At 63.6% G+C, this 23,975-nt stretch overlaps 1 protein-coding gene across 8 annotated transcripts; it reads left to right on the forward strand.

Moving 5' to 3' along the window:
• Positions 1 to 335: 335 nt before the first annotated feature.
• SLCO4A1 (solute carrier organic anion transporter family member 4A1) lies at positions 336 to 22,653 on the forward strand. Of its 8 annotated transcripts, XM_067708675.1 has the most exons (14): positions 336 to 429; positions 9,381 to 9,594; positions 9,724 to 10,171; positions 11,098 to 11,188; positions 12,199 to 12,320; positions 12,722 to 12,833; positions 15,654 to 15,808; positions 17,104 to 17,299; positions 18,226 to 18,391; positions 18,498 to 18,670; positions 18,917 to 18,981; positions 19,369 to 19,517; positions 20,408 to 20,486; positions 21,453 to 22,653. In XM_067708675.1, exons 1-14 carry the CDS (start codon positions 359 to 361, stop codon positions 21,677 to 21,679), a joined length of 2,268 nt encoding a protein of 755 aa, XP_067564776.1. In that variant the 5' UTR covers positions 336 to 358; the 3' UTR covers positions 21,680 to 22,653. The 8 variants fall into 8 exon arrangements, 4 of the variants coding, with proteins under 4 accessions (XP_067564776.1, XP_067564775.1, XP_067564778.1 ...); XM_067708674.1 differs by having other exon boundaries at positions 9,381 to 10,171; XM_067708677.1 differs by having other exon boundaries at positions 9,381 to 10,171; positions 20,721 to 21,592.
• Positions 22,654 to 23,975: the final 1,322 nt, after the last annotated feature.

Here is a 23,975-nt window from a genome sequence, read left to right on the forward strand (position 1 = left end):
GCTCTCGGTTTCCCAGCCTGTACCTCGGAGATCGGGGTCTCTTGGGGTTGGGAGGGATTAGTCAGCGAACGCGCGCGCCGGCGCCCGTGCGGCGGCGACCTGGGGGATGGAGGGGCGTCCCAGCCCCCGCCCCTCCTCCATTCGCCCCGTCGGGTCTCGCGCCCCCTCCTCCCTGCTCCAGTCCCGGGCCCCGCCCCTCGCCAGCTCCCTCCCCAGCCGCGCACTCAGGCCTCTGTCACCTCTCAGTGGGCGGGCCCGGGGGGGGCGCGGCCCCAGACCGCTCGGCACAGCCATTGGCCGCAGTAGGTGAGGCCGGGCAGCCTCCTCCCCGCGGCGGGGCGGGCCCGGGAGAGGATGAATGAAGCTGGAGTGGGCGCTGAGCGGCAGCCAGAGCTTGGTTCGCAGCGCGGCGGCTGGGTCCTCTGGACGGTGAGTGCTCGGGGCAGCGTGGGCCGCGGAGGGTCAGGCCACCTTCGTGGGCGCGCCGCCCAGGTGCGCCGGGCCCAGACCTGCTGATGTCAGGAGCGCGGCAGGTGCCCTCAGACGTTGGGCGGTGACCAGGGGATCGGGGAGGCCGCGCGGGGCGGGACTCGGGGCGCCGGCAGTGCGCCCCAAGCCCCTCCGCGGCCGGGAAGGCGGGACCGAGCGCGGACCAGCACCCCACATCCCGCCTGCCTCCAGGGAATCGGCTGCACAATGCGCCCCTTCTAGCTGCCCGCTCCCCAGGCGGGGAGCTTCCGAGGAGGCAGGCCGAGGGGGAGGGAATGGATGGTGGTTGGGGTCAGGCGGGGATGGGGGGAGCGGCCAGGGCTAGCGGCCGGGGCAGGTGGCCGGGCGCGCACGCGGGCGCAGGCCACGAGAGTCGCACCAGGGACAGATGAGCCTCCCGGAGCTGCAGGCTTGCGGCGGGGCCCACACCTGCGGCGGATGCCGCTGCCGCTGAGTCAAGGAGGAAATCGTCTCGAACTGAAGTTTCTCGCGGGCGGCAGGGCTTTGTTCGCGCCAGCCGCGCTCCAGGCACCTCGGGGAGGGGAGCGCGGGCGGAGCCGGCCCCGCGGGCCGAGCTACTGGGTGGGCGCGAGGGACTGGTCCCAGCCTGGGCGATACGGGCCACACCCCTGTCCCCGCCCCACTACGCGAGGTCCCCGCGTCCGGTAGAGAGCCGGCACTGGAAGACCGGGCGCCCCTGGGCGCAGGCGGAGGCTGAGGGAGGATGGAAACGAGGGGCCCACCCTCTGCACCCAGTGGGCACGCTTGGCTCTGGACGGGAAAACCTAGGCAGATGCTGAGATTTCCAGCCTGGGCGGTGTGGAAGCCGGTGGGGAGGAGCCCATCAGGCAGTGGGGTCCGGGCCCCATCCCCCATGTGAGTGCCTGGAGGCTCCTGCTGCCAAGGTCAGACTTGGTGATGGGCAGGTTTCTGTCTGGAGCCACCAGGAGCTGCAGTAGTTTTCCACAGTGAAGGAACCAGCTTCCTAGTGGCCGCTTTTCGCGGCGCTTTGGGGAACTTGGGTTTCCTCTGTCTAATCAGAAACTGGCTCCCGGGGGCTGGTGGGGCGGTGAGCCGTGAGCATGGCGGTGCCGTGAGGTTTCCTCTGTGCAGCCTGGGGCAGATGGACGTCAGAGGAGAGAAAGCACTTGGTTTTAGCCGGGTTGGAGGGTGACTCTAACACCAGCAGCAATCATAATGACCACAGGCGTCTTTGTTGGTCACTTAGGATGCTCAGGCCCTGTGTTGCGTGCTTTGAGCGTCGTCTCATCGGATCCTTACCACCACCCACGAGGGAGCTACTATCGCTCCCATTCCGCAGATGAGTAAACCGAGGCACTTGTCCAAAGTCACACAGGCAGAACGTGGTGGAGAGGTTTGAACCGCGTTTGTGTGATTCCAGGCGTTTTACAGCTCTGCTCCTGGGGAGAAGGAGGCCCAGGAGGGCCAGGCCTGACACAGGCAGGGTGTCTTTTGCTGCCTCCGAAAGATGGGCGGCACCTAAGGGGACAAGAGCATTTGGCCAGGACAGTCCAGGCCTGTGGGATGCAGGCGGGATGGCTCTGGGCCTCCACAGCCCAGCTTTCCCACGTGCTGCTGGAGGGAGGGAAGGGAGAGCCCTCTTGGTCGGACCCACGCACCCCTGACTGCCCTGAATCAGCAGAACCCGTCCTGCCGGGCAGGGCTGGCAGATATCGTCTGGAAATTCTTCACGGGGCTGCTTCCGTCCCGGGTGGCTATGACCTAATCCATGGTTCCTCGGGTGTAGTCCCTGCAGCAGGTGCTGGGCAGATCCCAGCCACGCCCTTCCCCGCCGCTGTGGTGAGGTGGCTGGGAGGCTGGAGGTCAGGATGAGGGCCATGTGAACGAGGTCTTGGGCTGGCATCCGGTCCCGTCTGAGTGCCCAATTCCGAGCAACTCGACTTGGAGAGCCAGCAGGTAGTGACTGACGCCAGCATCTCAGCTCTCACAGGTGGAGCTACGGCGAGCCATCCAAGTGGGGGCCCCTGACCTGCTACCATACAGCTGTCGGGGGGGGGGGCGCTTGTGAGGCTGTGCGGAGCGGGGGGGGGGGGGGGGGGGGAGGCAACGTGGGGGAGGGGCCGGGAGTTCCTCGGCACAGACGCCTCTGGGCTCAGCTGATGGGCCAGGCCAGCTTGGGAGTCCGAAGAAGCCTGTGGTTTCCTTCTAAGATAGCCGTGCACACACACAAAAGTACGCTCACACGTGTGCACACGCGTACACACCCTCACTCACCCAGCTGAAGCCCCGGGTGCAGAGCTGCTGGCCTGAGGCCCCAGGGTACACGTTACCCCCCTGCCAATCAGCCTGCCTAATCCCGCAGGCTCTGACTCTCCCCAGGGGCAGGGGAGGGAGGCCTCCGGCAGTGGGGCATACTCCCACGGTCCCTCCACCTGCTGCCGACCTGCTGCCGCCTGGCTGGGGACAGCCCGGGAGGGTGGGACAAGATTCCCCCTTGAGAGGGGGCTCCCTGGGGAGAGCTGCGTGCCTCCTGCGAGGAGGACAGTCCCTTCTCTGTACAAGGAGGGGCTCTCCAAGGCCAGGAGAGCTGTCAAAGGCTTCATCAGAGCTGCTCCCGGCCTCAGACGTCTTTCCATGAGAATGCTGGCAGCAGAACAGCAGGGAGGCCTGCCTGAGGGCTGAGCGGGTGCTCCAGGGCCGCCAGCGCCCTGCTGCCCCAGTTTGAGGGTCACATGGCTGGAGCACCCCGGAGACTTTGTCCTAGGGCGGCGGTCCAGCACGGGGCCCGGGGGAGGGTGCCCGGCTCGGGGGGTGGAAGTCACATCCCTAGCGTGGGTGCGCCCGTGGTGGGGGATTTCACGGGTGTGCCGTGCGCAGGAGGGGGCTCAGCTGAGCTGGGCCGTGGGACGGGCGTCGATGTGATGGTGGCGGCGTGCTGTTAGGCGCCCTGCCCTGCAGCCCGGCTCCCCGGCCTTTGTCGGCTCCAGGCTGTGTGTGTCTTGCTGCCACCGGCTCTCCGCAGCCCGTGCTGTTTGGATTTGCAGCCGGGACAGTTTGCCGCTGGCTCGGGACAGCCTTGGGTGTGGCAGCTGTGAGCTCCTGTTGGCAGGACGGTGTCCCGCGGTCCCCAAACCCGCCGCCCGGCACAGGCCTCGCACAAGCAGGTGTTGGCACAGGACTACCTGCTGCATGAGTCAGGGGTCTCCGGAGAAGCCCAGCCAGTAGCAGATAGGTCGCTATAGAAAGAGACTAATTCTAGGAGCTCAGCCCACGTGACTTTGTAAGATACGTGGTCGGCAGGCTGCAGGCCCGGCAGAGGTGATGTCGTGGCTGCCGTCTGAAAGCCGGCAGCCTCAAGACCCAGAGAGAGCAATGATGTTTCCATGTGAGTGAAGGCAGGACAAAGCCGGTCCCAGTTCAAAGGCAGCCCTGCAGGGCAGCTCAGGGCTCAGCCTTTCCGTTCTATTCAGCCCTTCAGCGGATTGGATGAGGCCCACGGGCTCTAAATATACCGATTCAAATGCTAATTGATTCCAGAACCTTCCAGAACCGCCCTCACAGCCGCACCTGGAATGTTTGCGCAACGTCTGGGCGCCCTGGGACCCACCAGACCGACAGGTAGAAGCTATAATCATTCTGCTCTTGGCTCTGAGATCATGGACCGGGCACCAGACTCTGAGGCATGGGCTCTGCAGAGGGGAGGGAGGAGAGGCTGGGATTTGGATGGCATTGGGGTCTCTCAGGTGAGGAGACCTGTGCGCTGGGCCTGGGGTGCTGGCGGGAGCTGGCCCGTCCTTCCTGGGGTGCAGTCCCCACCCGGCTTGGCTGCAGCCACCAGGGCCCCGCTCAGCCACCAGCCAGGCCGAGAATTCAGGTCCCGGAAGAGGCACCACGTCTTGCATCAGGCCTCAGCAGCAGGTGGGAAGCAGATACGCTTTTTTGCTAAAACGATTTCCAAGCGGAGAGAAACCGTAGGCCACGTGCGCACACTCACAGTGCCCAGAGGGGACCGTAGGCCACGTGCACACTCTCAGTGCCCAGAGGGGGAGTTGGTGGGGAGGCCTGACTTCCACTCCAAGCCCAGCTGTGGTGTCCACTCCTTGGGGGAGCCAGCTGGCATCTAAGTGGTGCTGCCACTGGACTCTGCAGCCCCTGTCACCCTCCCACCAGCTTGACCACAGGGACCTGAGACAGAGGAACAAAAGGCAATGGCCTCGGGGCCACCAGCCTGGCCTTAATGGGGGTTGGCCACCTGCAGGGAGTCACCAGCCATGAAGTCACCTTCTCCTGGCTGAGCCCTGCGGGGAGTCAACTCTGGCCCTCTCAGAAGCATGTCCAGGAAAGAAATCACCCCGAGTGGCCTGGGTTGCACCCCCAGGCCCCAGCAGCGTTGTCGTGAGGGTGCTGATGACCAGGAGACCAAGACAGAGCAGCTGGCCGTGCCCACCCACTCCACGTCTGAGTCTGCGTCCTGGACTCGGCCGCGGCGGCTGAGATGCCCTCGTGCCGGAGCTGGCAGCTCCTGCAGGCCCGTTTATGCAGCAGACCTTTGCCGTGAGATTCAGTCCTCGAGCTGCACACACAGCAAAGTGTCCTTTAAGTCCGGGGCAGGCGTCAACATGACTGTCCGTGTCCATTTCTGGAGCTGTCTCCTGACACCGTACACGCCCAGCAAGTGTCGCCCGGGCACAGCCGCATGAGATCTGGGTACAAACTCGGGAATCTCCCCCTGAAGACCCGAGAACGTGTGACCGTCCTCGTGGCTGTGAGATTCCAGGTGTCACACAGCCCGGACCCAGGATCCGGCGCTGCCTGCCGACGGAGGGGACATTCCAGACACACTGGCCCCACGTCGCAGGTGTTTCTGTCCGCCTTCCCCCCCACCCCCACCACACCTCACACCTCAGCGCCTGCGTCATGGGAGGGCCCAGCCTCCTTTCTGATCAAGACGCTGCTGTAAGGGTGAACGCCTTCCGGCTGGAACACAGCAGGTGGAGCAGAATCTGGGCTTAGTGAGAGATTGGGTCGACGCTGTCCTCGCGCTGCCTCGAAGGTGGGCGGGGGCGTGCAGTCTGCACTCAGGCTGCTGTGTCCTGGCCATCACAGCCGCTCTTGATGGACCCAGGGAGGAGAGCCCGGGGCTGCCCACCCGAGCGGCGCCATCTGCTTCTCATCCCGTGCGGGTGGTGACCACGCCGGTCGCCTGGCTGGTGTCTAAGATGGGATTTTCAGTCTGAATCAGCAAGCAAGTGATGTGCGGGACTGCAGGTTGACTTTATGTGTTTACGTCAGAGATCAGAGCTCTTAGCTCAGGTAAACTTTACGCTGACGTGGAGCTGTTTGGGCCACACACCAGTGGGACTGGAGTCTTGTTGAGGGTTTTATTTTCAAATAGGAAGGACTCTATTTCTTCATGACCATCCCTAGTTGCGCTAGCTCAGCGATCTGGCCGCCCCCTTAGCCCTGCTGGGGTCCGATCCTTCCCGTCCCGGCCCCTGCATTTCTCCTTGCGGGGGATGGGCGGGATGGTTAAACAAGCCCAGAGCTGGGGGGAGGCGCTTCTGCAGATCCCTCCTAGGAAGGCCCACCCACCAATAACAATTCCCCGGCCCAGCACTGACCATCCATCCCCACAGGCCGCTGGAGCGACCTCTCAGAGCAGCCGCTGCCCCTCGGCCCGCTTGGATGCCTTCCCTTTGGGGCCACCCCAGCTGGGAAGGGGTCCAGGGCCCTGCTGGTTATGTGCATGCGTTCACGTGTTTCCATGTGGAAGGTGTGTGCACAGATGGGTGTGTGTGCGTGCACATGGCGGAGGAATGCATCCCCACAGCACGAACACGCGGCCGCCTCTGGGCGAGGTCGAGCTTTTTCCGCGTTTCTGTTTCGGGAGCCCGTCTGAGCCGCGGGGCTGGTGGGAAGCAGCACTGTGCTGTCTCGGGGCTCACGCCTGTCACCGTCTGCTCTGTTCCACGGCGGCCCAGGTGCCTACAGTGCCTGCTTTGGGAGCAGGTGCGTGGCTTTCTGTCCCTCCTGGAGGCTTGACGGTCCTTCACGCGGCGTGAACTTTGCTCCTTCCGTGGGCACCCTCCTCGTCCGCGTGACCGAGCCTGGCGCACCAGGGTGCACGGAGGAGGTGGTGGCTCTATACATACAGCCCTGGGCGTGGTCGCGGGCCCTGGGGAATGACTCAGGCGGGAGGCCTCGACATCTGGCTGCCGATCGCCTGGCAGTGCCAGTTTCCAGAGCAAAGACTTGGCCCCGTGTGTCAATGCCACACAGTTGGTCGTGGTTCTTTGAGTGAAACGTTGGCGAGGACAGCCAACACGCTCGTGGGCTCTGAAGCCGGACCACGTGGTCTCGTCCTAACTGGCCCTGGATGGCTGTGTGGCCTTGGGGAAACTCCTGACTCCTCTGGGCCCACTTCCCTTTCCTGTACGATGGGCTGTGCGTGGAGCTCAGACTCCGCCAGGAAGTGGGATGCTGCGTTGTCTTATGGCATTTGTGCCCACGGCCTGGCCCCAGGGAAGGCAGGAGAGGAGGCCGGGGTGAGGCTAAAATTAGCTAAGGCGGCGCAGCGGAGGAGAGGCAGAGGTCTGGCAGAAAGACCTGGCGTCCCAGCCTCAACGCACAGGGTGCGAGGGGATCAGGAGAGGCGGAGCTCCCAGACCCCCCCACACGCAAAACTGCCTCCCAGACCCGGGTGTGGTCCCACCACGGCCCACTCCCCTCACCCTGGACCGCTTCCCAGTTGGCAAGGTTAACACAAGGTAAAGCCAATCTTTTGTTTAAAAACAGTCCTAACCTGGAGGCCCAGTGGTTAGGACTCTGAGCTTCCCTTGCAGGGGGCACAGGTTCCATCCTTGGTCGGGAACTAAGATCCCTCATGCCACGTGGCTTGGCCAAACAACAAAAAACAAAACAAAACAAAGCAAGCGAACAAACGAGACAGCCCACAGCAGCCGAAAGCCTGTCGTCGCAAGGGCTGAAGGACCTGCCCGTGGCCAGCATGGCGGAAAAGTCCTCTCTGCCCTCTGCCAGCTGGGCCCCTGCCAGGTGCACCTCCCCCAGAGGCACCCCATGTCCCCTCCCGCCCCGCCGCCCAGGACTCTCAGTGGTACCGCCCTCTGCACTCACCACTGGGCTCACGTCCTGTTCTGAGTGTCTGTTAGACTCCACCTCCCTCCAGGCCTGTGGTCTCCTGGAAGCCGGGCCTCCTGGGGGCTGCGTGAGCGTCCTGCAACGAAGGACCAAAAACTGGGGGCTTAAAAGAACAGAACTCTCTTCCCCACCCAGTTCTGGAGGCCAAGAGTCAGAAGTCAGGGTGGGGGCAGGGCTGCCCTCCCTCTGGAGGCTCCGGGGGAGGGTCCTTCCCACCTCTTCCAGCTTCCCCCAGGCGTCCTTGGCTTGTGGCCTCATCACTGTAGTTTCTGCTTCCGCCGTCACGTGGCTTCTCTAATAAGGACACTGTCGCTGGATTTGGGGCCCTCCCCAAGCCAGGAGGACCTCATCTCAAGTCACCGATCACATGTGCAAAGACACTTTTTCCAAATAAGGTCATGCTCAAGGTCGGGAGGATGTATCTTTTCGGGCCGGGGGTGGGGACCACCGTTCTGCCCCTCCACGTCCCCGGCTCGGGGCCCAGCATAGTGGTGCTCTGTGACTAGCTGCCTGAAGGACTCGGTCCACCAAGCCTAATCTGAGACAAGTCTGGGGGCGGCGGCAGCCCTCTGGGCAGCGGCCTCTCCCGACATCACTGACACCCGTGCGCGGTGGGGGGTCTGGGGCCGCCTCGGGCCCTGAGTGGCCGACAGCGGGTTCTCCCTGTGTGCCTGTCTGGGTCCAGAGTCCTTCCTTTAAAGGACAGTAGCCGCAGTGGACCAGGCCTGCCCCCGTGACCTCATTTTACCTGTCACCTCCTTAGAGGCGCCCCCTCCAAATCACTCCCATTCCAGGGGACACGGTTCAGCCCAGAGCGAGAGGTAACCCGATGGAAGTGTGTTGAGTTCGGCAGAAGACCCTCTCACGGGGCCCCCGGGGCTGTGGGTACAACCAGGGTCAGGTGTTTCCTGTCACAGCGACTGTACCTGTGCCGACCGGCTTACTTCTGTCGGGAAAGTCAGCGCTTTTCCTCTTAAGATGCAGAGTGGTTGTTGCCACCTGGGGGGTCCAGAAAGATCTGTTTACCTGGCAATAGGTCCCGCCTTTTCTCAAAGCTTGGGGGTGTTGGGGGTGTTTGGGAGCCCCGGGAGCCTCGAGATGCAGCCATTTCTCAGGCCCGACTGAGCTCCTTTTGGTCCGTGGGCTGGGAGTCAAAGTGAGGGCCCAGATAGGGCAACGGGAACAGGCCGGGCTGGGAGTTTGCAGAAAGATGGAGTGCTGGCACAGTGTCCCTTGAACCTGTCTGCGGGGCTGCGACCTGCAGCGGTTTCAGCCTCTCGAGAGACCAGCCACGGGCGAGGCCCAGCGCCAGCCAACCCTCCCGCCAGGTACCGTCCCGGGGACCCGGGTGGGCCTGCCTGTACCCCCTTCCTCACTTCCCACACTCTCCACACGCTGGACTAAGTTGGATTTCCCTTTCATGCTAAAGAGCACAGGCCGGCCGGGTGTGAGTTCAGGGAAGAACGGAGGCCGGGCGTGGAGTTGAGGGCGGGCGCGGTCAGCTGCCCCTGGCGGAGCGCACAGCTCAGGCCGGCGAGCCAAGGCCGTGGGGAAGGTGCGGGTCGGGGTGGACCAGGGGCTCACGTGGCGTCTGATTCAGTCCTTCTGTGTCTCAGCTCCACTCTCAGCTCTGTGGCCTCATTCAGGCCGGGGGCTGCCCTCACTAGGCTGGGTAGCGGACAGGCCGAGCCGTCGGTGCCCCCGGGGACAGGCCGGGGGAGGGTTCTTCTGGAGATGGATTCTTCCCGCAGATCGGACCGCCGCTGGAATTCCGCATCCACTCCCGCTGCTGTCGCTGTCACGCCCTCGGAGATGCCGCAGCTGGTCTTCCCCGGCCCCCCGTTGGCCACCAACAGCGAGTGTGACTGCACGCCCCCCAGCAGGCGGGCGTCCCTCGGCTCACCCCTGAGCCAGCCGCTGTGCCAGCCGCAGCCCGAGAAGCGCGGGCCCCAGGCGGCCCGGGAGGTGCGCTACGTGGCGACGGGGCGGCCGGACGAGGCCTGCGGCTGGCGGGCCTTCGCGCCCACGTGCCTGCAGGCCCTCAACACACCCCGGGGTTTCCTGCTATTCCTGTGCGCGGCCTCCTTCCTGCAGGGCATGACCGTGAACGGCTTCATCAACACCGTCATCACCTCCATCGAGCGGCGCTACGACCTGCACAGCTACCACAGCGGCCTCATCGCCAGCGCCTACGACGTGGCCGCCTGCCTCTGCCTCACCTTCGTGGGCTACTTCGGGGGCCGCGGCCACAAGCCCCGCTGGCTGGGCTGGGGCGTGCTGGTCATGGGGGCTGGCTCGCTGGTCTTCTCGCTGCCCCACTTCACCACCGGCCCCTACGAGGTGCAGGTGGACGAGGCCGTCGGAACGTGCCGGGCCAACCGCAGCGCAACCTGCGGGGGCCACGCCTCTGGCCTGTCCAGCTACCAGCTGGTCTTCATGCTGGGCCAGTTCCTACACGGCGTGGGCGCCACCCCGCTCTACACGCTGGGCGTCACCTACCTGGACGAGAATGTCAAGTCCAGCTACTCGCCTGTCTACATCGGTGAGTGGGACGGGTGTGATGGTGGTGACGCCAGCTGGCCATCTACTCAGAGCCCTGCCCCGTCCAAGCCCCCTACATGCGTGTCCCTGTTGGCCACACGCGGCCCCAAATGGCCCCAGGTGCTCCTAGGCGAGGTGACACCTCAGGTGATGGAGGTGGTGCTCGCCAGCCTCAGCCCGACCCCTGGCACATCCCACAGGGTCTGGAGCGCGGACACTCGTGGTCCGGTGGTTAGGGCTCTGCGCTGCCACTGCAGGGGGCCCAGGTTCGATCCCTGGTCAGGGAACTAAGATCCCGCGAGCCGGGCTCGGCTGGTGGCTGGGCTGCAGAACTGGGTGCTGCCACGCCGCCCTCGGGGGTTGGGCTCGAGCCCCGAGCTGCCCCCGAGACCCTCTCGTTTATCTGGGGTGAGATTTCCGCGTTCTCAGCCTCAGGCCAGCCGCTTCTCCAAATCCCTCCTGCGAGGTCAGCTCTCCCAGGGAAGGGGTCGGGGTCAGTGGAGAGCCCGCGGCCGACGCCCCGGCCCGGCCAGATTTGCCCGCTGTTCTGCTCCGTCACGTCCACCTTGGACTCTGCTCATCCGTGTCACGTAGCGGCTGCCGTTCCGGGGGCATTTGGGACCCGGGTGAGCCTGCAGCGCTGCATGGGTGCCGCCCTCATCCTGCAAAATGAGTCTTAGGATCTTTGCTCTTCTGAGGGGGAAAGAGTCCAAATGGTGTCTATAGGGGCTTTGAGGGAAATAATTTGAAAACACCTTGAAAGACTGATGCCAGACGATATCAGACACAGTGGAGACTGTGCAACGAGAACCCCAGTTTCAAGGAGTTCATGCCTGGGGATGGGGTGGAGGTGCAGAAATACAAGCGGGGCCGGAGGGGTGGCGCAGAGGGCGCAGCAGGTCCCCGACAGCTCTGCTTCCCTTCCAGCCATCTTCTACACCGCGGCCATCCTCGGCCCCGCAGCCGGCTACCTGGTCGGAGGTGCCCTGCTGAATATTTACACTGAAATAGGCCAGCGGTGAGTGACCTGGGCCCACAGAGAAGACGCCCACTCTTGGGGCAGGAGGACGCGGCCCGGGTGGGGTAGGTCCAGGCCGACCTTGCTCTGGTGGACCTGGGAGTCTGGGCAGCTTGGAGAGCATGGCCTGAGGGAGGGGACTGCATGGATGGATGGCCTCCCGAAGCTGGAAGGGACCAGGCCACCATTGCTCCAATGCCCTTTGCAGAACCAAGAGGGGATTTCCTGCTGCCACCGGGAGGTTCTTTTTTTTTGGGGGGGGGGTCTACACCAAACAATTCTCTGGACACCAGCTGGGTGTCCCCAGTTCACCTCAATCTGACACTGACTTCTGGAGTCAGCTCAGACCCCACAGGTAAGCGAGAGCACCCACACTTCAGACGCCAACTGCAGTGGTGGCTCCCAGTTACCCACGCTTCTGTCCAACCTGGCTGCAAAGCGGAGGGTTCTAGGACCCCGCCTTCTAGGAATTTGCTAGAATGGCTCACAGAACTCAGGAAAGCACAGCACTGGCTCAGTCGCCAGTTTCTTCCCCAGAACACAACTCAGGGGCAGCCGGCTGGCCTCTGCCAGCCCCTTGTCTCCTGTCCACCTGGCTGTCCAGCCCAGGGTTCTTTCCCACGTACCTTTGAATTTAAAGGTGCACTTGTGTGCAGGCGGGGGTCGCAGGCAAGCCCCCTGAGCTTCACGAGGCCAGGGCACCAGCCACCCACCCTCTGCCCTGCCCCTCCTGGGCCCCCAGCCCCTATGGCCTCGTCGGGAGGCAGCCTCGCAGGTCCCAGAGGAAGGAGTGGGCCTGGGCAGGGTCCCCTGGTGCATGTCCACCCCGTGTCCGTCCCGATGCCCTCCGTCCACTGCTGGTCCCAGACTGGGGGTGGTGGGGCATCAGGGCGGGGGCCTCACGCAGAGCCTTTGGTCTCCGCCTCTCACCGACCGGCAAGCAGGATGCCCGGCGTGCGTGCCCTAGATGCTGTGAGCACAACGCTGTCCCCACGTGCCTCTTCCCGCAGGACGGAGCTGACCACCGAGAGCCCGCTGTGGGTCGGCGCCTGGTGGGTGGGCTTCCTGGGCACTGGAGTGGCCGCCTTCCTCATCGCTGTGCCCATCCTTGGCTACCCGCGGCAGCTGCCAGGTAGGTGCGTCCCGCAGAAGGACACCCCATGCCCTGCTCCTGCTGCCTGCCAGGAGCGGTGGGGCCGGGATCGTCGTCCTCTGGGGGGGGGCTGCCATCCGGCAGGGCGGCCCGGCCGGTGTGCTCCCTCCAGCCCTGCGGCCTCTGCCCGCTCGGGGACCACGGAAGAGGCTTGTTTCACCGGGCGATGGGCGCCCCTTTCAATACCTCCCGTCTCCCTCTGGTACCAGGTGGGGCCCGTTGGCTCTCTCCCACCTTGCCATCCCTGCCACCCGTCACCGTGGTGCATCTGTACGGGCCGTCTGTCTGGGCGCCCTCGTCCACTGGCTGGTCCCACACCCAGGAGGAGGGGCATCGGGGCCTTTGGTCTCTGCCCCTCACAGATGTTCACATCCTTCCAGGCTCCCAGCGCTACATGGTCATGAGAGCATCTGACACACACCAGTTAAAGGACAGCAGCCACAGGGTGACCAGCAACCCCGACTTCGGGAAGACCATTAGAGACCTGCCTCTGTAAGGACCTGGGGGGCCTCTTGTCTGTGTCTGTGTGTCCTGAAGACCCTTTAGGGTCCTACACATGCTAGGTCTTGACCCTAAGCTAGGAGAGTCCTGTGACCCCTCCAGGGCCACATGGGGAGCCCACAGCCCCTAAACCTCCTTCTGACCCAACCGTCTTCAGGGCTTGGCCCCAACACTTGGGCTAAGGGATTAAGGGGGAGCGGACAGAGCCTCCTGGCTTGGGGGAACCGAGGGCCTGGTGCGACGGAAGGCCCGGGGCCGCAGCCTCATGGTGCCCACCCCTCACTTCCCGGGCCTGTGGGGGACCCAGGGACACGCACGAAGGGACCCATCTGCGCTGCCGCACGGCAGGCTCTGGGGGCTCTTCCTGATGCCTCACGGTCACGGAGTGAATCCCTGACGCTCAGCAAGTTGCCCACAGCCAGCTTGTCCACAGTCCCCAGGAAAGCAACTGACCACCCCCCCCAAGATCATTCCCCAGGAGTCACCCCTGCACCCCGTTCTCTGACCGTTTCACTGGGAGTCACCTGCACGTGCCCACCGGGCTCCAAGGAGGGGACCGTCCGGCTGCCCGTCCTTGCCGCCCTGCGGCCGCCCCTCCTCTCGGGCAGTGACCTCTCGTTTATCTAGTACGTGACCTGGTCTTACTGTGCTGTCTTCACACACCGTTGGGACAAACAGAGCCTGGGCTGCTGGGGCCTCAGAGGGACAGCGTGCGGCTGGGGCCTCCTGGCCGGCCGGTGCCCCTCATCAGGGCATTCCATGGGGGGCTCTCCTGGCCAGGGGGAGGCGGCCCTCAGAGGGTCCCCTGCCCGAGTCCTCGGCCTCACTGAGCGCCCACCTGCCCCGCAACTTCCTGAGCCCGCGAGTGTCTACGTGGCAGGTGGAGGCTGTTAGTGGCGGGAATGAGCCCCCGCCGTCTGTCTTCAACACGGGGGGGTGACGTGGGGTCAGGGAACCCCCCTGGCTACCCGTTGCCTGGTTAGACCCCCCAGGAGAGCCGCCCACTCAGGAGGCTGTCACCAAGGCCGGCAGAGCTGGCCCAGGGCCACGGTGGCCGGGGCGGCGGGGTCGCCCAGGCAAGGCAGGCTCGCCCCGTGCAGCGGGGGCAGGGCCACCTGGGAGCACTGGCACCAACGGCGTCAACAGCTTGGTCCCCAGTGGACCCGGGGGGAAGCCCGAGATAAGGAGGTTTATGCCCAGGCTTGGTTCCCCAAACCGGTTGCTGATAGTGAAATAACTACCGGAACATGGGCCCTCTGTCAAGGTCATGACTAGTTCTCTGAGCAAATTCAACATGGGAGTTGCAGCCAAGCAATCTGCAGGCTGAGATTAAGAAATAAGGAAGTTCACATACTTCTGGGGAGAGTCACCTGCCCCTGAGCCCAGGCGAGCCTCCCCGAAGCCTGGGCAAGTCTGGGCAGGACCGGGAAGGGACTGGCTGCACTTGGGCTTCCCCTCAACACACACACACACACACGCACGTGCACACATGCACGCGCACACACGTGCACACACGCACGCACTCTGCTCCCAGAGAGCCCCACCAGGATGGCGTTTCCTCCGCATCTTGTTTCCTTCATGGATGTGGGACTTGGGCTGTTGACCAGAAAGAAACCTTTTCAAGTCCTTGAGTTTGAAAGTCAGTTTTGAAGGAATTGGGTCCCTGTTTGAAGCAGGACGGGGAAGGAGGCCACTCTGCAGTTACCCTGAGAAGCCGCAGGGGCCGGGGGTGGGGGGCGACTTCCTTAGCGTCAGTTCCCTCCCAGGGCACGAAGGCTAACTGGCCACCCTGCATGCTCCGTGGCAGGATCCGGTTTACTGCTGGCCTGTGTCCTCAAAACGAAGACCACCGGAGTGTCAGGGTGTCTGTGCTGCTCTGACGCGCACAGGGAGGTGTCGGCATTGACGGCTGGCCAGGTGGGGGTCTCCCTCCCGGTGGAAGATGACCCGTAGGGTCGGTGGGGGCTGGTTCTCTGGGTGGAGGCCGTAGCTGCAGACGCGGAGAATGTGAGCGAAGGCAGCCTTGTCGGAGCCGCCGAGATGGACCCAGAGCTCCAGGGGAAATTGTCCCCAGCCCACATCACTCATGAGTCCTGGACCTGCCATCCGGTGGCTGAGAGGGGCCGGGCCCGGGAAAGGCAGGCGGGGTGCAGAGCCGTGTGCACTGGGTTCAAGGGGGAACTCTCAGGCCAGGCCCAAGGCCCAGTTCTCAGGCCCCTGGCATCACTACACCGGCCACTGCCCCCCAGGTGCACACCAAGAGAAGTCGGAGAGACAGCCAAGCCCACACAGGGTCTCCCTGGAGGGGCCTCTCGGCCCAAGCCCTCAGGGATTTCTGTCCCTCCTTTTCACCAGCTGGCGACTGAGAAGTGGTCCCACCCCTCAGGCCCCGTTCCCCTCTCCTGGGGGGCACCCAGTCCTGGACTTGGTGACAGCCGCCTCCCCCGCAGCCTCCAGCTCCTGGCTCAGGCCCCTCTGCTGGTTCTCCCGGCTGCCCCTGGGGCAGATTCAACAGTGTCACAGTCACTCAGGGTCTCTTTCCCCACTGCAGCCGACCTCTGTGACAGCGGATTTCACAACAAGCCACAGGCTCTGGATCCTGGTGCCAGCTCTCCCCCTGCCCCAGCCCAGCCCCACACCCACTCTCGGTTTCTCTGGAGTAAATGTGGGGTGCCCCCTGGCTCTCCCACACCCCACTCCACTCCCCTCTCAGAACCAGGCTCTTTGTGCTCAGTTGGGAAGGGCCAGGGCTCTGGCCCACTCTGACCCTCTGTCTCTTCTCTCTGGTCTCCATTCCCCGCCCACATCCAGCTCCATCTGGCTCCTCCTGAAGAACCCCACGTTCATCCTGCTCTGCCTGGCCGGGGCCACAGAGGCCACGCTCATCGCTGGCATGTCCACGTTTGGCCCCAAGTTCCTCGAGTCCCAGTTCAGCCTCAGTGCCTCGGAAGCTGCCACCTTGTTTGGTGAGAATGCTCCCTGAATCTTGTGGTGGTGGGGGTCCTCCGTTTTTTCACTGGTTCTTAGAGACTGAGGGGCCTTTGAAGGTCTCTTCTAGAAAGACGGGGCGCACATCCTGGGCGTGTGGTCCCCCCAGGCAGGGGCCCCGGAGCAGGTGTCTGGGCTCTTACACAACAGCTCTAATCACACTTACAAAGGCTGCCGCCGCAATGGGCAGGACAGTTTGGGAAGTGCTAAACACGGCCTGCTGACCCGTTCTCTCTGCCGCCCCCCTTGCCACCCAGAGCCTGGGCCTTATGCGTCATCCTGGCTTGTGGCGGAGAGGGTTTGGGTGGCAGGTCCCACCACGCTCCCTCGGGCCTGGCGGTCCCCGTGAGCCAGGCAGTGGGTGTCCTGGGGTCTCCCTGAGGCTGGAGCCCTGGGCCTGCCTGACCGGAGGCGTTCAGTGGCCAGAGTGAGAGTCCCCCTCAGACCCCCCCCTTCTGGCCCTGTCCACGGGTAGCGCTGGGCAGGGGGGGCAGCCACAGCCTCATCGAGAACCTGCCAGGCAGGAGGTGTATGTGGGTCGATGCTGGCCGAGCGCCTCCCCCCAGGGAGGACGGTGTCAGACTGGGGCTCCCCGGTGACTAGTGCCCCAGACTCCCCTCCTTGCTGGCCTCTTGGCTGTGACCCCACCTGCAAGAGCCCCACCCCCGCCAGCTGCTTCCCTGCCCCACAGCGGCCGACAGCCCTCCTGGGATAGCTGTGTCCTCTGGGTCCCCCCCTCTGCCCCCAGAGCCGGTCTCCAACTGGGGAGACAGGCTCTCCGCACCCAGGGTCTTTGAGATCTCCTCCGCCCTTGGAGAGCCCCCCCTCCCATCTGCACCCCATCCCAGGGCAGGCCTGGAAGCCACATGCCGATGAAGCCCAACTTGCTACCAAAGGGCGGCCACCAGCTTCTCCAAACACCCCCTTGTGGTCAGACTCCGCAGAGGCCGTGTGGGCCAGGGGAGCGCGATTGTCCTTGGGTCTCGCCAGTGGGAGGGGCACGGCCCAGGGACCTCTCCTCCTCCCTCTCCTGCTCTGCCCCTGCACCCCTGGGCCTCTGAGCAGCTGGCCGGGTGGCCTCCCCAGGCTCCGAGGCCCCCTGTGAGCACCGGTCCGGGTCCTCACATCGAGAGCAGAGCCCGGTGCCGCCACGCAGATTGGGGCCATGGCTGTGGGCCTCTGTCTCCCATCGCTAAAGCGGAGACCAGGCCCAGGGGGTTGCTGGCCCCACCCCCGTGGCTCCGGGACTCACCGAGCCCCTCCCCCCCCACAGGGTACCTGGTGGTGCCGGCGGGCGGCGGAGGCACGTTCCTGGGCGGCTTCTTTGTGAGCAGGTGCAAGCTCCGAGGCTCGGGCATCATCCGGTTCTGCCTGCTCTGCAGCCTGACCAGCATGCTGGCCTTCCTCGTCTTCTTCATGCACTGCCCCAACGTGCCCATGGCGGGCGTGACCGCCAGCTACAACGGGAGGTAAGGGCCAGGTGGCCCCTGGGCGAGGGGAGACCTCTGCACACCTGTTGGGGGCACAGGTGGTCCCTGGGGAGGACGGGGCGTGTCGGGCACTTGAGGTGAGGTCATCGGAGATGGTCGTAACGGTAAGGATGGTGTCCTCAGCGGGGACCGATGGCCAGTCACTCACACGCGGCACCTGAGCCCCAGTCCTCTGTCTGTAAAACGGGACAGTCCCAGCCCCACCTCCTCTCTACGAGCTGTCTTGGAAAGTGGGGCTCCCGTGCGTCGCTGCGTTGGGAACGTGAGGGGAACAGCCCGCTGGGGGTGATTTGGGAATACCTGACGTAGACGCAGGTGAGCGATTGCTGGCCGGGAATTCCCCGTAGAGACGGCAGTGTGAGTGCCGAGGGCAAGGATGCCATCGTACCGTTACAGCCAAACTAGGCAAGAGTTGGTGCAGGGTGGAGGGCTTGGGACCACGGCAGAGGGAGGAGTCTAGCCCTTGGGCGCCTCCCAGATAGTGCTGAGCGGGAAGGAAGGAGCAGGACGAAACGATGCGTACAGTGTGCTCCATCTGAGCGCAGAGGGAGCGTGCGTGTCTGTGAGGGCGCAGGTGAGCGATCTGTGGAACGTCCACGCCTGCGCTGTAGAGCAGGGACCGGGGCCACGGGGACGCTTTGCACCTGGCACTCAAGCAGTTTTTGCACTTCGAGCCCTGTGAACGCACTGCCTACCCAGAACCAAGCCAGGTAGGGAGTGCGCCGCGCAGGGCTGGTTTGCTCCGCTCTGAGCACATCCAGCGATTCTAGGAGCCAAGGCGATGCAGGAAGCCCCGGTCCTCGGGTGGAACAAACCCAGCGAGTTTGGAAACCTGCAGACATGGGCCCTCAGGCACCAGACCCCACGCTGGCCTGCGCCCCACTCTCGCTCTCTCCCACCCGCAGCCTCCTGCCCGAAGGCCACCTGGGGCTGACAGATGCCTGCAACGCCGCCTGCGGCTGCCAGCCAGAGCACTACAGCCCCGTGTGTGGCCCCGACGGCCTCATGTACTACTCGCCCTGCCACGCGGGGTGCCCGGAGGCGGCCTCGCCTGGCCCCGGTGGCCAGAAGGTGAGTGTGCGTGGCTGCTGCCCAGGCGGTCGGTGGCGCCCGGACGCGGGGCGGGGCGGCCTCTGCCCCTTCCTCCTGTAATCAGCGCTGTCGTTGCGCTCCCCAGGTGTACCGAGACTGTAGCTGTGTCCCTCAGAATTTTTCCTCTGGTTTTGGCCATGCTACCGCAGGGAAATGCACTTCAACTTGTCAAAGAAAACCCCTCCTTCTGCTTTTCATATTCGTTGTAATTATCTTTACCTTCCTCAGCAGCATCCCTGCACTAACGGCAACGTTACGGTAAGCCCGGGCCTGGGTTCCCTCTGGCCCAGAGCCTTCCCTTTGCAGCTAAGGCGGAGCTCTGCAGACCCCTGCGGGGTACGTGCCGGGCCCCCCGGAAAGCTGTGGCAGGAGAGCGCTAACTGCCTCTGTGAGGTGCTTGCCACCTGGGGATGCGGCCCGGGGCTCGGCCAGGACGCGGCCACTGGCGTGGGGTGTGACTTGGCCACGCCTCCCGGGCGTTGACACGCCGGTTTTCCGTTGCAGGTGTGTCTGTGACCAGCAGCGATCCTTTGCGCTAGGAATCCAGTGGATCGTGGTTAGAACTCTAGGTATTGTGCTGCGGGAGGGAGCCGGGCGTAGCTGTGGTGTGCGTTCACCGCACAAGGGCACGCGCCGGGCTGGGGTGCGTCGCCGCACGAGGCTGTGCCCGCCCAGGGGAAGGGCTCCATTCCCTGACCGTCCGCTAGAGGGACCCGTGGCCATGTTTTTGCCCAGAGGGACCCATTTCCTCATTAACACACGGGCTCCACCAGAGTCGAAGACCGTGGGGACTCTCCCGGCATGGAGGCAAGCCCCCAGAGAAAGGACCATTAAGCCCCCTTTGCACCCGCTGTGAACACCAGTGGCCGAAGCCATGTTCCTTAGAGCCCGCCTGGTCTGGGTCTCTGGACGCCCCCCGCGGGCTGTCCGGGTACTGAATGTGCCTCTCTCCGCAGGGGGCATCCCGGGCCCCATCGCCTTCGGCTGGGTGATCGACAAGGCATGCCTGCTCTGGCAGACGCAGTGCGGCCAGCAGGGCTCCTGCTTCGTGTACCAGAACTCGGCCATGAGCCAGTACCTGCTTATCGCAGGGCTGGCGTACAAGGTGAGTGGGCTGGCCTCGCCCCCCGGTGCGCTGGTGGCGGGAGAGAGTCCCAGAGTCTGCTCCAAAGGGCCGAGAGCCTTTTCCAACTAGCTCGGGCACCTGGGCATGCCACTGGGGTCTTCCCACTGGAGCCCCGGGCATCATCCTGCAGCCTGGCTTCCAGAAGTGGGATCCTTCCCCCTTTTGAGCTGTTGTTGTTGGGGATCGTGATGCCGTGATGCCAGTGGCGGGAAAAGTGGGACAGCAGGCCCAGGTCACAGGGGCTCACTCTCCAGACCCCCTGCCCTCCAGGGCCCTCACCATCCCGGCTTGGTGGTTTGCCCCTGGGCTCTGGTCAGCTAAGGCTTTGGAGAAATCAAAACTGCTCCCCCTGCAAGAGCCCGGGCAGGCCTGCTTGCTCTGGGCCGGGTCGCCTGGCTGGGTCCACAAGCAGCGCTTCTCCTTCTCCATCCTTAGTGGGTCTTGAGTTATGTCCTGCTTCTTAGCCTGACCCTCTGCTGTCAAGCTGTTAATGGAAACTTCCTGCTGTGTCTCTTGGCGTGTGCTACATGGGGTGAAGCACAGTATTTATATTTTGAGTTTCCCCCGTTGGAGGAAAAGGCACACAACCTCCCAAAGAAAATGAAATCCTAGGGCTGGTATATAAGAATGTCTTGGATTTCTTCGGGTGGAGGGTGGACTCGGGAACGTCCCACTGGCAGAGCCTTTTCGGGAGGGGCCTCAGAGACAGAGGATTCTCAGCCACCCTTGGGTTTATCTCCCCGAAGATTAGCTTAAAAATAGCCAAGTGTGAGAAGGGATTTGCGCGGCTCTGGACAAACGGGTCAGTTCAAATAGACGCGCCCCGCGCAGGGAGCCGGCCCTTGCTCTTCTTTTTCCCTGTGTTGTAGGGTCCCTCGGCCAGAGCAGCAGGCTGGACCCCGGGACGGCTGTCTGCCCAGATAGTCCCCCCGCGGCCTCGGCACAGGGGTAGGATTGGCTCCCAGAGTCAGTGCTAATTTTAGCGGGGGTGGGGGCAGCCGGGTGCACCCCCGAAGTGCTATCCCGCTCGCTCACGGGGCCACAGAGTGGAAGCAGCCTCTCGTTCCTGTGGCTTCAGGCCCATCTGCCTGGGCGGTGCTCCAGGAAACCCAGGGTTCACACGCTGAACGCACACACCCGTGTACAGAGGCTAGCACGCGCGCCCACACTGTCATCTTCCAGGCTGCGCGTGATTCCCAGGGAGCTCAAGGTGGTGGCTGTGGTGGAGTGGCCGCCGAAGCTGGCTGCCTCTGACTTAGGTTCTGGGGTGGCCATGACGAAAGACCCCACACCGGGTGGCTCAAACAGATTCCTTTTTTCTCGTTCTTGAAGCCAGACGTCCAAAATCAAGGTGTCTGCAGTGCCTGTCCCCCCGGGGGCTCTGAGGGGACTCTGTCCCGTGCCCCTCCCGGCTCCTGGCGGCTCCTCCATCCTTGGGGCTCCTGGGCTTGTACACTCCTCACCCTGTCTCTGCCTCTGTCATCACGGGGCTGCTCCCGGTGTGTCACTGTGTTAAACCTTCCTCCCCTTTCTCTGTTTGGACACCCGTCACTGGATCTGGAGTCCACCCTAACCCAGAGTGATCTCAAGATCCCTAACTTAATTACATCTACAAAGACCCTATTTCCAAATCAAGGTCCCATTCACAGGTTCCGGGGGTCGGGACTTGGACACATCTTTTGCGGGGACCCTGTTCAGCCCACGACAAGCACCTCCACTTCATCCAGTGCTTCTGTATTAAGTCAAATCATACTTTTCATTCCCCCCTAACAATATTGGGGTCCAGGCTAGGGACTGGCTATGCAGAACGGGTGGACCCTCTGGCCAGAGTAGGGTTGGTTCCCCGGGACCTCGTGAGAAAGCCGGGGCTGGGCGGGTGGCCCAGGAGAAGCCCAGCGGCTCCCTTCTCCCCAGGTCCTGGGCTTCGTCTTCTTCACCACTGCCTGCTTCCTGTACAAGCCCCTGTCGGGATCTTCGGACGGCCTGGAGGCTTCTCTGCCCAGCCAGTCCTCAGCCTCCGACAACCCCACGGACCTTCAGGAAGCCCCCTCAGCCCTCCAGATCCAGAGCAACATCTGACAGCCCACCCGCCTGCCCGGGGGCACGGGTCTGCCGCGACACTTCCTAGGAACACTATCTAGTTTCTCCCCGGAAGGGGTGACCCCTCCCTGATTGATCCCCGGCACTGAGGACCCTGCAAAACTCTGCCACTGGGTCTGGGGGGACTGAGCCTCAAAGGCACCGAGGAGAACGAACGCAAGACGTCCGAACGGACGCCCCTGCCCCAGCCCCCCAGACCTCGCCAGAGAGAGTGGGGTGACCGGCTCTTGGCTCGGACGGAGCGGCCCACTTCCCGGCCGGATGCGGGGCTGCCTCCCTCTGGTCCGCTCACACTCTGGCCCTCTCCCACGGACTTAGCCAAATAGCATCCCCTGGGGCCTCAGGGTCCCTCGGAAACACGGACAGCTGTGCTTCCAGAGCAACGTGTGCGATACCTACGTAACTCCGTCAGTAGTTACGAAAAGTGCGAAACCACCTGTGGACTTCGGGGAGACACTTCTGGCATCCCTTGATCTCTCCTTTGAATGACGGATGTGGAGCTGGTGGCTGCCCGGCGGTTTACAAGCTCTCTTCTCTCTGGAGACGTTAAGGCCGGTGATGCTGGCGCTGTTGGAGCTGCTCCGTGGAAGGGACAAAGCACCCACCCCCGTGGGTGAGCCGGAGCTGGCGGTGCTTCTGCGCGGGTCCACACCATCCTGTGCGCGGCCTGGCCCTGACTTCCTGTGTTTCTCCTGATGCAGAGGAGGCCGGCGGGCTGCCATCCCCGGGGCACATCCACGTGGACCCCTCTCCTGCGTGTGTTCTGAACCTGCCGTCACCTCCTGTCCTTGGGGCCACAGCGCTGCAGCAGGACGGGAGCGACTTGCATAAGGATGTATTTATGGATGCGTATTTTGCATAAACACCTATTTATAGAATTTGTTTTTTACCTGACGGTGTGCTAAGCACTTGTGAATTCTACCCGGAGGGCGTCGGGACTTGCGTGGAATGTCTATTGTGGGTGATCTCAGTTAAAACTGTGGGTGTGTAAATATATTTTAATATTTAAAGCATATATTCCTGCCCCGTGTGTTTTATTTCTACAAATCTGCAAAGTTCGGCAGTTTTGCAAATCCTCCAAGTGGGCTTTCGTGAGTTTGTTTCGCCGTGGGCTGCCCGGGGTGAGCACTCGCTTGGCTGGGTTCCCCCGGTGGGTGTCCCCGCACCCCTCGAAATGACCCCTCCGCAGCTGTGACCCAAGAGTCTCCTCCCTTCAGGGCCCAGCACCCAGGTTCGTGGGGGGGGCTGGGTCCTCAGCCAGTGTCCCACTTCCCGCCACTGTCATGGCGTGCTGGGATTCGGTCAGGGTGGCCAGCGCTGCGGTCAGCACACATGTGCGTGAACACGTGTACGCACGCAGGTGAGAGACGGCACTGGGTTACTCTTTCCCTAAATGTCCAAATGAGGCAGAGCCATGACCAGGCTGGGCCGCGACCCTGTCTGCTTCCTCTCCTGAGGGCCAGAGGATAGCGATGGCGGTTCTCAGCGACGCTTCTTGGAAGAAGCACAAGAGAAGGGATCTGGCTCGTGGCTGCTATCAGAAGGTGGCTCCTCCGTCTGGGGCCTCATCGCACAGGGCGCGTCAGGCACCTCTGCCTCCCACTCTGGGAGGGTCTGTGAAGTCCCCGGAGTCCAGGGGTGTGGACGGAATGGGCTGCTTAATTGGATCTGGGTGGGAGTCCCCCAGCACCAGCTCTGGCTGTGAGCTCCGAGCCGGCCCCCAGCCCCGCACCTCACAGGGAGCCCAGAGGACCCGCAGTTGTGGCCGCAGGCACCGGGGGCGGCACAGACGCATCCTAGGCACAGGAATCCAGGCCCACGGGCCCACCTGCCCACACGGACCCCAGTCCCTTCCCCAGCCAGCGTCCCCTGCCCCGCAGATGCAGGACAAAACAAAATGGGGGTCTCTCCCTTCCACTCCCCTGGGAGACATTTCTGAGATGTGAGCTGGACACCAATCCTTCCTCAAATCCTGGCCCTCTATTTGCTGGGAACTGGGCAGGACCTGGGTTTAAGCAAGGAACAAACAGGCTCGCGGCCTTACAGACGACACCCGACCATTAACTGAGCATCTGCCCCCACGTACCTGCCCCGCCCCAGGCCCGCGAGAGCCCCGCCAGCCGGGCCTGGAGTGCACCCCCTCGGGGGCGGGACCCCGGGCCCCTGGCAGAGCCCATGCTCCTGCATCCTTTACTCCTGTCTTTGCCCTGGAAGGGGTGTGTCTGTGGTGTGTGCATCTGCTGAGCTGGGTGGGAACTTATTAAAAATGACATTTAAGAAAAAACAGCTTTAGTGAAATATAAATGACATGCGTGTAATTCACCCATTTGAGGTGAA

This window comes from Pseudorca crassidens, chromosome 15, assembly GCF_039906515.1.
Source record: "Pseudorca crassidens isolate mPseCra1 chromosome 15, mPseCra1.hap1, whole genome shotgun sequence".
Lineage (NCBI taxonomy): Eukaryota > Metazoa > Chordata > Mammalia > Artiodactyla > Delphinidae > Pseudorca > Pseudorca crassidens.